This window comes from Trematomus bernacchii, unplaced genomic scaffold (assembly GCF_902827165.1).
Source record: "Trematomus bernacchii unplaced genomic scaffold, fTreBer1.1, whole genome shotgun sequence".
In the NCBI taxonomy this organism is placed as follows: domain Eukaryota; kingdom Metazoa; phylum Chordata; class Actinopteri; order Perciformes; family Nototheniidae; genus Trematomus; species Trematomus bernacchii.
Genome location: NW_022987594.1, coordinates 679,567 through 697,717, shown reverse-complemented (window position 1 = coordinate 697,717; position 18,151 = coordinate 679,567). Strand labels below are relative to the sequence as shown.

The window sequence follows — 18,151 nt, the reverse complement described above, 5'->3', positions numbered from 1 at the left end:
ATTCCTGGCGGCACAAGGAATAACTTGTTATGGAGGCTGTTCACAGAGCTGTGTTAAGGTGAATCCAGACACACACACTGGGCTGTGTGCACCGAGAGGGGCTACGTTGATTTAGGGCATTACTCAGACAGAGAGAGTGTTGGGGGGGGGAGTCTCCCCTGACTGCATTAAGAGAGCCTCCAGCCTTTGTGATTCCTTTTGATCAAATCTCTGTGAAAGATGAGTGTCATGCCCTCTTCCAGCCAGCTGTGAGGGGACTGCCCTGTGACTCTGAGGGGGTAGCGTGTGTGTGTGTGTGTGTGTGTGTGTGTGTGTGGGTGTGTGTGTGTGTGTGTGTGTGTGTGTGTGTGTGTGTGTGGGTGTGTGTGTGGGTGTGGGTGTGGGTGTGTGTGTGTGTGTGTGTGGGTGTGTGTGTGTGTGTGTGTGTGTGTGTGTGTGTGTGTGTGGGTGTGTGTGTGTGTGTGTGTGGGTGTGTGTGTGTGTGGGTGTGTGTGTGTGCAGGATGGGGAGGGAGCAGGCAGCTCCTGAGGTGAGAATGCCGAGTGGGAGGATCTCATTCCAATCCCCTGTGCCCAGTTTCAACACACACTCTGACACACACACTCTGACACACACACTCTGACACACACACTCTGAACATCTTGAGTAGTTTAGAGCCAGTCCACGGCAACATTAGAGGAGAGAAAGCAGAGGAGGAGTGTGTGTGTTTGTGAGTGAGAGTAAAAGCACAGTGACTTTTCTTTTTTTGTAGTGTTCCGTGTGTGTGTGTGTGTGTATGTTTGTGTGTCTGTGTGTGTGTGTGTGTGTGTGAAGACAGAGTACATGTGTGTGTGTGTGTGTGTGTGTGTTGAAGGAGATGCTGCTGGGTGTGATGGCTCTTTTGCGTTAGTATCTGTGTGGACAGGAGACTTGGAGCCAGTTGTTTTGTTGGACTCGCGGGGAATGGCAAACTCCACGGTATCCTTGGAAACATCCGCCTAAATGACAATGGCCGAGGTAAGAGAGAGAGCTTTTCACTGCTGTGCTCACCTCCTCACACACACACACACACACACACACACACGCACACACACACACACACACACACATCAGCAGGACATGTTCAACAAAGACAAAGTGAAGGAGTTAGATCAGAGTGACACACGGGAGGACTTTGCTGAGACGTAGATGTTTTATATTTAGGATGAGTGCTTGTTAATGACGTGAGGAACATGGCTGTGGTTGTGCTGTGATTCCAGAGCTGATGTTACAAGTTGTGACACGGTGACTAAAGAGCGGGCAGCTTTGGAAATCTTCGGAGTGCCGAAACTAAGCTTGCGATTAGTTTCAGTATGATGACAAAGAGTTACTTTTTTAACACTTTACTTTTGACAAATACATTTCTTTTTATCATTTCGCAAATGTTGAAACAAGCACAAGCTGCTCTTCAAAAACGTTCTCTAAATACAATTGTATGAAAAAGGCTTTTTTTGTTTCCATTAGGAACTGTTCAAAGAATACGTGAACATGATTCTAAATCTGAGTGTTATGGCAGCTTTTTGAAGCTCTCTTGAAAGGTTTCAAACTCATTCATTACATGTCTGTAACTTTGAGTCGCTCTCAAACACTCGTGCTCCAGTCAGTGTGACGGAGACTGTCCTTACATGCCTTCTAAGATATCCAGAAACGACTCGTCAACAACAACAACGCAAACTTCAGCACAGACAGGCAGGCTTCATCTGAGGAGGGAACAACTTCTCTTTCCTCCATTTCCCCCTTATCTGTGTGTGTGTGTGTGTGTGTGTGTGTGTGTGTGTGTGTGTGTGTGTGTGTGTGTGTGTGTGTGTGTGTGTGTGTGTGTGTGTGTGTGTGTGTGTGTGTGTGTGTGTGTGTGTGTGTGACACCCTGTCAGAGCATCAAGACGAGCTGGAGTGTAATTCATCACAAACATGTAAATATATTTAATGAATTTACAGCTGAGACAAAAACACATTTCAATGGTTTTATGTTTCTGCTAATTAGCTTAAAAGTATTGCATATATTTATTTTGCTTATGTTTGTTTTTATTTAACCAGTTTTTAAATATATATCTTGGAGACTTTGCTCGTCATGTATCCTCTTAACTATTGAAAGCATAACAAATGAATAGAATATACCTACATTTAAAACTAAATGAATTGTTATGATAATAAAATGTATCAGATATGTATTTGTTATAAATGTGGGTGATTAATTGTATTAGTTGATACTTCAAATATGATGAAACCCAGCCATCATGTCGGCATGTGGTGTGTGTTATTCCTCTCACAGGTTGCCTTTTCATTTTGAGAGGCCTTTACTCCAGAATGTGTGTGTGTGTGTGTGTGTGTGTGTGTGTGTGTGTGTGTGTGTGTGTGTGTGTGTGTGTGTGTGTGTGTGTGTGTGTGTGTGTGTGTGTGTATACTGGCCCTCAGTGGCTTTTCTGTGACACACTCATGTCCGTCTCTTTATTCATGCTGCTCTCTCTCTCTTTCTTTACCGTGTTTCCTCGTTCTACCTCCAACTCTGGGGCTCTCTGTTCTTCCTTAGTTCTGCATGGCCCGGGGGCACACACACACACACACACACACACACGAGCACACACCCACACACACACACACACACACACACACACACACACACACACACGAGCACACACCCACACACACATGTTTGTAACAGAAAACAACTCATTGGGTCCTGCTTGTCTTAACAGAGTTGCACTTGGCTGTGTGTGTGTTTATCTGTGTGTGTGTGTGTGTGTGTGTGTGTGTGTGTGTTTATCTGTGTGTGTGTGTGTGTGTGTGTGTGTGTGTGTGTGTGTGTGTGTATGTGTGTGTGTGTGTGTGTGTGTGTGTGTGTGTGCTCCAGCCTTGTACCCCCTTCAGCGTCTCCTCAAGCTGTGATCTGCCCCCCCTGGTCCCAGCATACCCCCTTAACACCCCCAAACTCCACACACACACACACACACACACACACACACACACACACACACACACACACACACACACACACACACACACACACACACACACACACAGCAGCCACCCCTTGCATCTGCCACAAAAAGGCTTGTGAGGATTTGTCAGCCAGATGTGACAAGATTGTCAAGAGGCAGCGAGTAGAGAGGCAGATCTGATATGAATCAGAGCGTAGCTGGGAGCCAAACTCTCTCACACTCAGTGTACTAACATGTTCCCCTCATTTACTCCCTCTCCGAGTCAAACACTCCCTGCGAGTTCCTAACGGGGAGCCTCACACACCAGGAAGCCAACTAAACTTTGCTTCGCCTCCTTCTCCCCCCACTTTGTCTTGACTTGTTTTCCTTTAAAGGAGCTTTCCTCATGGATACTCAGGTAAAGATCTGCTACCTTTTTGTTTGCTGTAGTGTTGGAACATGTAGTGTGTGTGTGTGTGTGTGTGCTTTCTTGTGATTGACTGCTGGATGAGTATGAAGTAATGAGTTCTTCACGCTGTCTTTGGGCTGTATGGACTCTCAATAGGCTCAAACTCAGCCTGTCACTACTTGTACCCGCTCAGCTCCTCCTGGGTTTGTCTTCTCCTGTTCAGGACCATGTGGTGTTCAAGGAGCGCTCGCCTTATTAGATTTAAATGTGTTTTTAAAGCTATTACTAACATGGAGTTGTATGAAGCAAATAGTAAAGCTCAGGCTGGATGGCGATGTAGAACTCCATGTAATCATTTTCGGGTGTTTTTATCTGGTGTGTTTAAGTGCTTCCTCTCTCTCAACATTAAATCATAATGTGAGCCGGATCATGTCGCCTGCTGAGCGGCTCATGTATCGTAACCTCACTTTAACTAACACTTGTCATCAATTAACATTTTACTGCCTCGCTGTCACATACACAGCTCAGTCCAAGCAGTGATTTATTCATGGCACTGTTCTTTACTACGGCACTCACACACAGAGAGTGTGTGGCGGTGGAGGGGCCGGGCTGGGGCTCCATGCAGCCCAACGCTTTGGTGCTGAGGTTCTTACGAAGCTGGGGTCTGCGCAGGATATCTGAGTGGTACCAGGAACACCATCCTCCCACTGAATTCCTCAGGGTTTTCTGTGTGTTCTTGCCCAGATAACATATTTATTTTCTGTGTGTGTGAGTGTGTGTGAGTGTGTGTGAGTGTGTGTGAGTGTGTGTGAGTGTGTGTGAGTGTGTGTGAGTGTGTGTGAGTGTGTGTGAATGATCCGCTTCTCTTGATCGCTGTGCTGTCGTGTGTTTGTTTTTAAGCAGCCATAAAAACATAGGTTTTTAGAAGTTTTAGACAAATAGTTTTGATCACACTTCCCATAATGCTCTGTCAGTTTCTCAACCTCCTGTTTGAACTGCTATCATATATAATAACCTTTAAGACTTGACATTTGAATGGATAAAAAGTGACTTTCATAAATATGTCATGCAACTTTAAAAGCAGAAACATGTGATGTCATGCTTGTTCTGGTTATGATCCATCTGTTCGAAGTGACAAAAGGTCCATTGTACGTTTAATATTCCAGAACGTGTTTTTTCTGATCAGTGAGTGTTAAGCTAATCGATGAATGAACGGATGGACTGACTCACTTTTCATAAAGGGTGTATACGTGTTCACTCATTGCTTAATTCATGCTCAATAAATAATAGAGTTATGCTTCAATCATTTAAACCTGGAAATCTGAACGTTTTGTATAAATGATTAAAGCATTAGTAAATCATTTGTTCATCTTAAATAAATCCATGAGTTTTATTTTTGGCCTGAATAGGAATCTTATTTATGAATTGTACGTATATGTATATGTCATCCTCATCTCGCGGCTGTTATACACACGAGTGAGAACATGTTTGGCAGGGAGAAAAGATTGAGTTCAAAATACAGCCTTAAGTGTATCAAATGTGTGCTGCAAATCTATCAGGAAAACACTCACCTCCTTTAATCCCCTCATGCCATTATTCTCTTGTGAACTGATTAATGTCCGATAGTAACCCCCCCCCCCCCCCCCCCCCCCCCCCCCAGTGTGGCAGTCAGTGTGTGCCAGGCTGTGCTAATTGATTAGCTTTGTAATGCATTAGGCCATAAATCCATCCAAAGCGTCTTCATCTGAGAGCTGCTCACTGACGTACGGCAGGGTTTATTTTAACAGCCCGAAAGGACCATTTCAGTGTGTGTGTGTGTGTGTGTGTGTGTGTGTGTGTGTGTGTGTGTGTGTGTGTGTGTGTGTGTGTGTGTGACAGGTGGGACGATGAAGAACACGCTCCCTTACCAGACAGACCATAGCTTTTTTTTTATGAAATGTATGTTTTTTTTTAAGTTGATATATATTTATTTTTTGTATGGTTAAATAATTATTATTATTATTATTATAATAAATTCCAATCTAATCCATCAATATTTATTAAAGGCAAATTTGCTAATGAAATATTGTGTACGGAAAGGTTTAACCTCCATCAATCCATGGCATCTCTTATCCAAAGCGCCTTATCTGAAACAAACACACACTCATAGTGCTAACATGTACATGTACACAGGGAGAACTCGTATGTTTCAATTTACAGACAAAAGAGAAGATCTATTTTCCTTTCAAAATCAAGGTTAGGTTTTTCTCCAGATTATAAAAAATCCGTTTTTTTCCATTAGTCCTAAAGTGAAACTCGATCATTCTCAGGCTTTCCGAGTCCATCTAACAGCAGATAGAGCATGTGTATGATCTGTTTCAAAAGGACGAGGGCTGCTCTGCCTTTCGGGCTTAACGCAAGTTTCCCACTTCCATAGTGTCTACCAATTCATATGATGTATTGTGCTCACAGTGGAAAAGAGGCAACATTTGTTATAGTTCAAAATGGAATTATGCAGAATAAAAAACACTTACAAAGCATTTGAAAAAACAAGATTGGATAACGATTATTGCCAAAAGCATATTTTTATATTTTACATGAAGGACCCCTGACTTAAATGTCCTTCTAAAAAAAAAAACATAATTCATTCAACTACATGTAGGACAGAAATGCTCATTGAGGCATGTGCAATGTATTCAGGGTGTGTGTAGAGGTGGCTGGTTGGTGTTTCACTACACTGATATAAAGGGGAACACTGACCCGGACATCATTCTGTGCAATTAGCCTCTCATCGCTGACTGAGAGGCATCGAACAGCCGGGTCTCACTGGTGACCCCAGAAAGGAACAGCAAGGGGGGGCGCTCACCAACAGTCACTGTTTTAGTCTTCTTCTCCTTCTTCTTCTTCTTCTTCTTCTTCTTCTTCTTCTTCTTCTTCTTCTTCTTCTTCTTCTTCTTCTTCTTCTTCTTCTTCTTCTTCTTCTTCTTCTTCTTCTTCTTCTTCCTCTGTAGAACTCATGATATGACTCTCTAATTGAGATAAACGACCTGGAGCACACTGTGCGATGGAATGTGTGTGTGTGTGTGTGTGTGTGTGTGTGTGTGTGTGTGTGTGTGTGTGTGTGTGTGTGTGTGTGTGTGTGTGTGGTGTGTGTGTGTGTGTGTGTGTGTGTGTGTGTGTGTGTGTGTGTGTGTGTGTGTGTGTGTGTGTGTGTGTGTGTTACAGGCTGGTGAGCAGGCAGGGGGAACCTGATTGAGATGTATATTAGGGGGGGGCAGCAGCAGGAGGTGTGTATGGGATGGGATTAGCCTAATTGGGCCGTGTTGGTTCTTGGTGCTCTGTAATGATGGGATTATGTCGCTGAGAGATGAGCAGAGGGCTTTTTGCACCTCACCACTGTCTGAGCCAGATAAAGAGAAAAGCAGAGCCAGTGGATGTCATGGGACCGAAGCTGAGTGTCAGGGCCAGGTAGCTGCCACCACCTTCATAGGGTCAGTTTATCCGCCTAATGATGAGAGGTTATGGTAAGGGGGAGATAACATGATCTCCAATCTGAAGGACGAGTCCAGCCCGGAGCGGCTGACTAAAGGAGGAAGAGGAGCCGTCCCCTAGCCATCCGTCCACCCACACTTTTCTTCCGTCTCTGCTGGTGGGGTGGGGGGGTGAGCTCCAGCGAGGAGCTCAGCATGCCGCTCATGTAGACTCAAACCCCGCTGATCATGCATTATAGATGCAGAGGAGAGAGGTGGCAGAGCTCTTCAGCATGTAGCGCTAACAACACAGCTTTGATCAGAAATCTGATGATGCTCTTCCCTCAGTTCCTGGTGGGTAAATCATTTATTCTCTTTTTTTGGTCTAAGGCAGTGGAAACGATTTTTAGTGTGAGTCTTCTCCGGGTCGCTGCCAAGTCAGCAGCTACCCAGAAAACTTGGCTCATTACTGCCGTCCACTCTCTCCACGAGTCTGTCCACTCTCTCCACGAGTCTGTCCACTCTCTCCACGAGTCTGTCCACTCTCTCCACGAGTCTGTCCACTCAATACATTTTCAACCTGAAAGATAAAAGCCATTAGCAGATGATCTAATGGAGGTAGTACTCTGACCCGTGTGTGTGTGTGTGTGTGTGTGTGTGTGTGTGTGTGTGTGTGTGTGTGTGTGTGTGTGTGTGTGTGTGTGTGTGTGTGTGTGTGTGTGTGTGTTGTGTGTGTGTGTGTGTGTGTGTGTGTGTGTGTGTGTGTGTGTGTGTGTGTGTGTGTGTGTGTGTGTGTGTGTGTGTGTGTGTGTGTGTGTGTGTGTGTGTGTGTGTGTGTGTGTGTGTGTGTGCGCCTCAGGCATTGATTGATTGAGATGGTTTAGGTGGTCCAGGTTACTGTAGTTAGGACCTGCCCTGCAGTACCACTGACACACACACACACACACACACACACACACACACACACACACACACACACACACACACACACACACACACATGTTAACGCTGCTCTCACAAGGGAAAGCAGGCAATGAGTGACTTAAGGAAACTGTGCTGTTTTCTTTTCTATTCCTTATGTGTAGCCTATAAGATGAGTTACGGACACATTTGAACATGCTGCTCAGTCAAAGAGCGACGGGATGACAGGCTATATTCTGTATTAGCATTATTATGTTGCATTCCTGGTTATAAACAAATGTTATCAAATATTATACAATTGGAATGATACAAAATATAAAAAGTATTTGCCCAAACGGAACTCTACGCTTTGCTCGAGACCTCAAGGTTTCCAACAATATCTCATATGTCTGGATGAATTTGGCCCACTGTGAACAAAATAATAAAACACATCCAGAGGATATTCCTTTTATGAACTGCTGCTGCAGAAAAAAAATTGGGTGTCTTGGGGTTTGAATAATTTGGTAATCCACTGCTGCTGAATATTTGTTTTAGACTAATGCAAATGTTATTTTTACACGAGAAACATGGGGTATTTTAAAGATGATAATCAAGTCCTGAGGAGGTCAGCAATTCCAAATGTATCGCGTACTATCTTGATTTGAAAAAACAATCATCATCAAAAGGTCAAATTGTGTGTTTTTTGACAGGCTATCTGCTGCACTCTGGTGAACTGTAACTGTGACAGCTTCAAGCCGGGGAAGCTGAAGAGGAGGCAGTGTGAAAACTGCAAGCATGGCTGGGTAGCACATGGTGAGAGCACAATGCTAACACTTTACTGAGGCTTTATTTCATAAAACCATCATTATAGTTAAAGATGCATTTGTACTGAGAAAAGTGCCTTCAAAATGAAAAAGCAACCTTTCTTTAGAAAAACGGAATTCCCATTAAACAGAAACATGTCTACATCTCTGGATTTTCTATGACATTTCAAATGTCGTTGTTCCTTACTGTAAACACGAGAAGTGTATTCACCTTTCTAGAATTGTGGTGAGACATAAATGTTTCATCTGAAAATCTAAGAAAAACAAATGCACAATATCTGCGTGCAAAGACAGCTGTAAGACACAAAGAGAACCACCACCATTTCAAATGTTTCACACTGTGGCATTATAACTGCTGGTGTGTATAATTATATCATATTCAAAGAGGCTTATTAGGTCTCTCGGCAACAGTTTCTTATTTTTCTAAATTATGATTATCTTTATTTTTCTAACTACGTTCTCAAAACCTGAATGTCTTAAAATACTGAATCATGGACTTTTTCTCCATATAATACACTCAGACTTAAAAGATGTTCTCTATTTTTCGTTTGCACTTAGGCAATACACCTGAATTTATAGTAGATATAATGATTGTTTTTGTTAAAAAAAATAGTTAATCTGATATAGAATGTGCCTGTAGAATAATTATTACACATTGCTTTTTATTTTAAATAATGTTATTATTATATTATATTATTTAAACAATGAGAGATATGATTTAATGACATCTCTTACCTGTCTGCTTTTCAGCACACAACCAAACAGAGTTGTTTGTATTAAAGGAATTAGAGTTTTGCAAACAAACCATGACAATGGTGAAATATAGATTTCGTTTTCTTTTCTCCATATACCGCTTCTTTTTACATGTTCTACTGTTGTTTCTCTTCACTCAGGTCCAGTGTAGTTTCACAAAATCTAATCCTGTAAATCTGATGTGATTTATTCCAGCCCTGAGTAAACTGAAGGTGCACCACATATACCAGAGCAGCCAGGTGGAGATCGTGCACTCCAACGTGGTGTTCGATATCTGCAGCCTGATGCTGTACGGCACCCAGGCCATCCCGATCCGCCTCAAGATCCTCCTGGACCGCCTGTTCTCCGTCCTCAAGCAGGAGGAGGTCGTCCAGATCCTCAATGCGCTGGACTGGACGCTGCAGGACTACATACGAGGATACGTGCTCCAGGTGTGATTTGTTTGGTGTCTGTGTGGTTTTGTAAAAAAAGCATTATGCCAGTTTGGGTTTCTGAACAATCATGACTTGTACTTTTTGAAGCAAAAAGCCTCTGGGTGCCCCGACCGTTGTGCCTGTACAGAGAAGAGAACCAAAGCTCTGTTTGCCAGCTGTGTCTGTAATGCAGCTGAAGATGCTGCTAAAACATGCTGAGACCCAGGGAGACTGAAAATCACTAATAGTTATTTTCACATTTTTGTTTGTGTGCATGGATTTTGATATACACCATGTGGCCTGTGCGTGAACTGTAGAGGCTGGTTCGCCATGCCTCCGTACACCCGTCCTCATATTATGTTGTGAGATTATTTTCAGGCTGTGAGCTTCTAAAAACAGCCGAGACACTGACATGTAACTCTTACATTTAGTGAGCGAGAGTATGTTAAGAAAGAGACAGAGAGAATTTCTGAGGAGGACAAGGGAGGGTCAGGCAACATGATGACAGGAGAGAGAGCCATGAACTCTCCTGGTAGCCTGCTGATGCGGCCGGCTTGTTGCCGTGGTACCGCCAGCTCGGGGAGGTCTCTGAACTGTGCTGGGTAGATTTGTAAATATTATGTCTTTTGCTTCAGATTTCCTCAAAAGCCGGAGCCAAGCCGGAGCCAAGCCAGCCCCGGCTGCAGGCCCCGGCTGCAGGCTCTCAGTCAGAGCAGGCTCTCACTTCGATTAGTACATCATCAAGTATTCAAGATGGGCTGCGTTTAATTCATGTTAGCTCATCTAATGGCAAACGTAGAGTCAGAATCCTCGACAGGCGCCCAATGAATGCTCTGTGATGAAATATTAATCACGGTTACGGCACTAGGCCGCTCTTCACTTTCAAAGACACCCGAACTCACATGTGATTACTGCTGGGCTGAGGGAGAGGACCTGCTTGTTCACAGAGAGCCGGCCTCTGATCACCCCTCCCTGACTCGTGTGTCTTTGCATGTGTATGTGTGTGGTACGTTGGTGCGTGTATTTATTTGTGCATGCCTTTGGGAGTGTGTTTATAAGTATACGTGTCTGATAGTATGTTCTTGGCAGGATGTGTGTGCATGCATGCGTGTGTGTGTGTGTGTGATGCAGAGTGAGTCAATCTTCTTGATTGAAATGAAGAGAAATGACCTGTAAGATGAAACAGTGTGTGTCTGTGTAATGAGGGTTCTCAGGGTTCTGCCCTGCCGCATGTATTAACACTCCATATGATTCCTTTATTTAGCTGCCCTGCCGCTCGGCTTCATAGGGTGTGTCGTCTAACCCACTGTGTGAATATGTATGAGCAACCCAACAGACACTTATAATGCTAATGATCAAATTGCTCTCTTTCTTTTTTTCATTTCCCCCTCCTTCTCGATCTACTTCATACCTCCTTCCTCTCCTGTACTGTACGCTCTGCCCTTCCCCCCCATCTGCAGGATGTAGCAGGGAAGGTGCTGGACCGCTGGGCCATCATGACGTTCGAGGAGGAGATCGCCACACTGCAGCAGTTCCTGCGTTTTGGCGAGACCAAGTCCATAGTGGAGCTGATGGCTCTGCAGGATAAGGAGGGCCAGGCCGTGTTGGTACCCAGCACCCGCACCAACTCAGATATCCGCACTTTCATCGAGCGCCACACCCCACGCACTGCTGCCAACCTGGCCACATCCAAAGCGGATAAGCTGAGCAGCAACAGCATGCACCACTTTGAAAACTTTGTCAACAGCATGGCCTTCATGCTGCCCTTCCAGCTGTTAGGATCTGTTCCTGCTCCGTTTCTGGGCTCACCCACAGGGGCACAGCAGCACCAGCAGCAACAGCAGCCAGGCCGAGGGTCGATGGAGCAGAGTCAGAGACAAGATGATCCAGCTCGGGACGGTCTAGGGAGGGACAACCCACTCCCTCTTTTACACCCTTCAGAGAGCAGCCTGCTCGGTTCCACCGCTGTCTCATTCAACGCTGATCTGGATCGAAGTGTAGACCAACACATGGACGGGCTCTCCACCACTACAAAGATTGAGGCAGAGGATTTCTCCACTAGTGACAACTACTCCGACGGACCCTCCACACCATGCACGCCCTCCATGAGCTCTGATGTAACCCAGATGTCGCCCGAGGGCAAGCTGCGCTGCATGGACAGGAATGGGGCTAGCAGTGGAGGGGGGTCAGGAGGGGGAGGATGCTCTCTGAAGAAAGGTCGAGTGTATTGCAACGCCTGTGAGAAGACGTTCTACGACAAAGGCACACTAAAAATCCACTACAACGCAGTGCACCTGAAGATTAAGCACAAGTGTACCATTGATGGCTGCAACATGGTGTTCAGCTCCCTACGCAGTCGCAACCGCCATAGTGCCAACCCAAATCCACGACTGCACATGCCTATGAACCGTAACAACCGGGACAAAGACATGCGGGGCAGCATGTCCGGTGATGAGAGCTCTCAAGGAGAGAATAGGCATGAATATGGAACCCCCATCCCGGTTTGCTCTGCAGAAAGCCATAAATCAGTGCCCAGCTACATGGTGAGCCATGTGGACCCTGGTTCTAAAGTCCACAGCAGCTCGTTCCCCAGCATGGGCCAGAGTGGCATTCTCTTCCCCAACTTAAAGACAGTACAGCCAGTCCTTCCTTTCTACCGCAGCCTGGTCACCCCGGCAGAGCTTGCCAACACCCCAGGAACACTGCCTTCCCTTCCTCTGTTCTCCTCTTCTGTACCCATCAAACCTATCTCAGTCCAAGAGTCCTGCATAACAGACCCCATACCAAAGAAGAAGTCTAGGAAGTCAAGTATGCCAATAAAGATAGAGAAGGAGTTGGTGGAACGAGATGAGCAAATGGATAAGGGGAGCAGCTCCGAGGACGAGGCTCCGTCACAAAGCACGGAGAAGGAAGAGTGTGACGAAAGCCAAGAAGAAGGTCACATGTGCACAACAGGAGTTTACATTAGTGAAGAGAAGGAAAGGGAGGGCACCAAGCATCTTCTGGACCCAACTCTAGGGAGGGAAATGACTGTGAGGGAGGACAAAGACGATGGGACAAGGCAAGCTGAGACCGGAGCCATCACCTGTGCATCCTCCCCCTCTGAAGGTAAGCTGATGGAGGTTCACTGTGACGACGACCTACACCGTCAGGAACCCAATGGCAATGAACACATGGAGAATGGGGACCAAGTCAACTCAGAGCAGAAATGGGATGAGGGTGAGCACAGGCTGACCAATGGAGGCGCTCTCCAGCTCGTAGACCATGAGAAGGAAGAATCTGACGGCTGTGTCGACGACTACGGCGACTTACGTCTCTCTCACCTCAACCACAACGCTGACCTGCCACACAACTGTGAGATCTGTCGGAAGACCTTCAAGAACCCCTACAGCGTGAAGATGCACTACCAAAATGTCCACCTGAAGGAGATGCACATGTGCACGGTGGACGGCTGCAACGCTGCCTTCCCCTCCCGCAGGAGCAGAGACAGGTGAGGGGCCATGCTGGGTCATTGTTAAAGAGCAGGTTATAGAATGCGCTTGAAGATGTAAACGTGTACATTCTGCAGAATTCCTTTACTTGTGTTGCAACGGGGAAATGAACGGTATTACAACAGCAAGAGTGCAGATTGATAACAAAGTAGACTTACATATTATATAAAAAAGTAGGTACACAATAAAACCACAATAAGTAAACCATGGTAAAAAACTAACAAATAGGTAGCAGTATACAGTAGTTGAAGAAATGACCATAAGAACAGCTGATATCTCAACACGTTTCAGCTCATTCCTTAGCAGCCTGTGTATCAGTAGTATAGCATCAGATCAGTGGTCCTCTAATGTGCAGGCAGGGAGGATGTACTGAAATCAGCTGATCAAGTTAGGTTAGCATGTTCAGTTCAAACAACAGAATGCAGATGACAACTGTGGTCTCAATCATAATTAGGATGTCCAAAAACAAACATTATGCATTATACATCATTTTTCAGTTGTTCTGCTTTGGCTTATCAAGGTTTACATGGCCACGTCAGTCATTATGGAACAAAGAATGGATCTTTGCATGGCATTTGAAGGTATATTGCAGAAAGTAGATTAACCATGTGGTGATATTTTCTTTGTTCATCTACAGACATAGTGCAAATTTGAATCTTCACAACAAGCTGCTGACCAAAGACTCCTTCAGCCCAGCCAACACCCTGTACCTGCCCTCCTCTCACTGCAGGGACAGAGACTCTGCTGACTTCTACCAGGACCAGCGGGACAGAGACCTGCCCCATCGAGACCCGAGCAGCCAGAACTCCGTCATCTTCCGAGGGCACAATCGCATGGGCCTGGTTTTCCCCATGAGCAAAATGTCTACCGCACCAAACAGTGCTGAGGCGTCTCCCATAGGAGAGAGGGAGGAGGGAGGAGGAGGGGAGGAGGGGGCAGTCCTCGACCTGAGCACCTCCTCCTCTGCCCCACCTCGAGGCAGTGCTGGGGCTCCATCTACCTGGGACTCAGATGGTGCCGGTAGTGAGGCAGAGGAAGGGATTGAAGAGGATGAGGAGGCGCTCCCCATGGAGGACAGTGATGAAAGCTGCGATGGGATTGACGTGGGGAGGCCTGGGGGCGAGGAGTTGGCACTGGGGGGAGAGAGAACCCTGGGCTGCGTTGGGGGAGGGCAAGCCGGGCTTCAGGGGGGTGGGGGTGGATCTCCGATAACCTGCCACGTCTGCCAAAAGGTCTACAGCAACAAGGGCACGTTCAGAGCTCATTACAAAACTGTCCATCTGCGGCTGCTGCACAAGTGCAAAGTCCCCGGCTGCGACACGTCCTTCTCCTCGGTGCGGAGCAGGAACCGGCACAGCCAGAACCCAAACCTTCACAGGAACCTGGCTGTGAGCTCAGGGGCCCCCATGGACCAGGAGTAGGGATCTGAGCTCTAATGCTAACATGACTGATTTCCTTGGTTCTTATTGTCTTTTTATTGTTGTATTGTTGTTGCTGTAGTTGTTGTTGTTGTTTTGGGGCACTTAAAGAAGGCTCACCAATTAGCACTTTTTAAATTCCATACCGTGTCCATCCTGTCATCATTTGGCAAAAAGGAGAGAAAAAGTCCAATAAGGCAAATGCTTTCATTACCAATGGCTTTCTCAGACATTGATAACGCTTTACACACACATGTCAACATATCAAGAATATCAAAGCACATACACTTCTTAGTAAATGAATTCCGAAGAATCATAAATGCCACCTTAATGAAGCTCAATCGTTGTTGTAAAGCAGAGCTGCTTGATTTGCATTGGTTTGCCTTACAGCCCAGTTTAGACCTCAACATGTGTTTGTATGAACTGAATCTGTCCACGTGTTGAGCCGTGAAACTGTTTCATGCTAATGATTCTTCTGGTGTTTCTGTTGTCAGATGTTCACACTGCCCTGTGAGGATGTGCATAATGTATTGATGGAAGGCAGTAGTGAACTAGATTTGTGTCCTTTCTTTCATTTGGACAATGGTCTACAAAAATAGTCTTTGTTGAAAAGCTATCGTGTTGTGAGCTTGACAAATAAGTTATTCAATGGTGTTCAATATGATCTGTCTTTACTGTTCTGGTTGTTGCATAATGCTAATGTTGACCAAAGATTTTGTCAGTCCACAGGTGAGTATAGAAAGCCCTTCATCATGTGTGAGGGCTATGCAGTATTAAAGGGCCCACCCAGGCTTCTCTCATCTACTTGGTGATTAACGGCAGTATTCAGGGGAGGGCTCTGTTGTCAAATCTAATCAAATTCACCAAAAGAAAAGATAAAGATAGCTTCTGACTGATGGAGGTGAAAAAGATCTTGACTTTGGTGTTATTGTAGAGAAATGTGCTCATGGGACTAGACTTGATAAAGGCATTGCTCTTGTACTGTTGTGTGGTGTCTTGCAGTGTCCTGACTGACTGGACGAACTACAGGAATATATGCTGTGTCTGGAGGCTCGAAGCATGTACTGTGAATGAGTCTAACACTGAGAAATAAGAAGAAGAAATGCAATTTATAATAATGGCCCCACATGAGAGCACCCCTTAAAAAACAACTGGTAAACAAAATGTTTATTGTACTGTATATTCTGTGAATAGAGTAATTTGTTATCTGAAAGAAACCAAAAAAGATACCTTATAAAATAGGCTTATTTCACCACTAACATGTTTTTCTGTCTTTCTTTTTTATCAAAAAGAATGAACAAGAAAATGGTGTTGTATATGTTTAATTATTTCACCATGTTCTACTGTTCTGGTTTTGCTCTGCATTCTGCATATTTGTTCAGTTTGAACTGAATCGCAGTGGGCCACATTTAAGATCCCGTTTCTGTGTTGTATGGATGTGTTCAAAAAAAGAGCAAAACCAATATGTTGATAGGTGTTCATGTTTCCTTTGATTTCATGTTAAAATATTCATTCCAATTAAATAAAAGCCATATCTTTGCAAGCCTCATTTCATTCAATGTTCTATCCATTAAACAAATACAAATCAGCACATTAGTTGTATCTTTGTGAATGAAATGTGTTTTTCTGTAATGTTAGCCAAGTTCAGCAGAAATGTGCAAATTGCGTATAGATACATATGAAACCTTTTAGTAGACCATTGCAAACAAAGAAATCAGCAGGTTGGTAGGCGCTCCTCTGCAGCGGTGTCATCTGATCCGACTCCCCTGAGATCTTGTAATACTCCGTGTTAGGCGGAGCAACACTGATGAGCCTCTGAAAGACACGAGGCCACGGGGCTGCTGGGAGGATAACATACAGGCTCCACTGCACAACAGATATTTATAACAACGATTCTTTGAAATAAACATCATATTTTCTCAATGAACCTATTGCAGCAATAACCATCATAAACATTCAATCTTAGCTGTGCAGATATTTGTCTCACAGATTGCTGATATCGAGTTGAACGGAATTGAATGAAGTTTCCTGCAACACATCTCCTTCTGGAAAACGTGTCCTGACTCTTGAAGTGCATTTGTATTTAAATGATGTTCTTCTGAAGAAAACGTCCCTGTATTAAAACTGGTTACTGTGCACGAGTTGACAGGGGTTAGTAAGAAAATATGCTTTTATGTAATTTGGGGGAATTTACGCTTAAAGCTGGGGTATGTAATTTATTTCAGAAACACTTGTTGTTATATTCCATGGAATGCTCTTAACATCCCGATAGCAATGAATATCTCAAGTGCTTTGACAATAAATCCATAACAAAATGTCATCTGTGGAAGCCGTAGTACTGTAAAAAGTACGACCAATCATCTGAGCCAGCCCGGCTAAAATAACTGGATGGCCTACCTGCCTGTCAGCCTTCCATCTGTGCACACACTTATCTCGTGCCCTCATTGGTCATGTGCGCGTTCGTGTGTGTTGGAGGAGGGGCTCTGTAAGGAAGTCTGAAGGAAGAGGCAGATTTTTTTCGGCTGCGTATTTTCAAATTCTAGCGCACTCGAGCTGGTTTCTCCAAAATTACCTACCCCACCTTTAAGTCATGAGCAAACCTGCTTTGAAAAATGGTTTGTGTCAATCATGGCTCATTGTCTTAGTTTAAATTGAGCGACTTGCAACTCCTTTAAAACACAATGACGGATTCACAAACTCAGAACAATACTTTCCCAGATTAAAATAAGCAAAAAATAAAGATTTAATAAGAGACCTAAAAGGGTCATTCAGCAGGACTCAGAGGTTATCTTGCCATCAAGCCTTGTTGACCGGGGGGGAGCTCTCTGATAGGGAAAGTAAACAGTCTCATTGTGCCGGAGACACAGACACAAGCATGTGGTTTTTCTGTCAACAACACACACACAGTGTTACCGCGCTGAAACACTTCCACCTGCCAAAGGATGTTTTGTTGTAGCTTAATACTTGGTAAATAGTTTATTGATTTTATTTTGATTTTGCAATCCTTTCCTTTGGCACATCAAATGGAAGAGCAACTGAGATCGTAGTCACATTCAGCAGTCATTTAAATTTGCATTCCAGCAAAATGGTATACTCTACACTCACAGAACAAAAGCTCTTACAGTTACTGAAGAGGTGAATTAAACGCTGTAATCCTGCTGTGCAAAGTTAAAGGGCACGGATGGAAATGGACCAGGGACAGTGGAAGTATCGTTGGGCTCACTTTTAAAGAGCGAGGAGGACAAATCTGTTATGCAACGTGCCAAAGTATTGCACTATTACAGAGGGCTGAAAGCCTTGCATAACTCAACAACTCAACCCACCCATCACATCTACTGTACATTAGTGGGCCTGCAGAGCTGTTCCTCATCACTTTGGAGCTGAAAAACCCCGTTTCTGACAAGTGGCCCCCATCTTTTTTCTCTGGCACGTTGCAGAAATCTAGTACCACTCAGAGAGGGCACAGCGGTTATTTCCGTCCCTCCTGTGTGCTGTATGTAGGCGACAACATGCAGCACAGAACTTGGTTGATCTGTAGAGGTGGAGCACTTGCTCAGCT

The 18,151-nt window shown here is 44.7% G+C and overlaps 1 protein-coding gene across 2 annotated transcripts; it reads left to right on the top strand.

The window, feature by feature from the left end:
* The first annotated feature begins 605 nt into the window (after window positions 1-605).
* bnc1 (basonuclin 1) lies at window positions 606-16,135 on the top strand. 2 transcript variants are annotated; one of them, XM_034130547.1, is made up of 5 exons: window positions 606-996; window positions 8,404-8,506; window positions 9,466-9,701; window positions 11,144-13,173; window positions 13,812-16,135. In XM_034130547.1, exons 1-5 carry the CDS (start codon window positions 982-984, stop codon window positions 14,593-14,595), a joined length of 3,168 nt encoding a protein of 1,055 aa, XP_033986438.1. In that variant the 5' UTR covers window positions 606-981; the 3' UTR covers window positions 14,596-16,135. The 2 variants fall into 2 exon arrangements, with proteins under 2 accessions (XP_033986438.1, XP_033986439.1); XM_034130548.1 differs by lacking the exon at window positions 606-996 and adding an exon at window positions 3,150-3,353.
* Window positions 16,136-18,151: the final 2,016 nt, after the last annotated feature.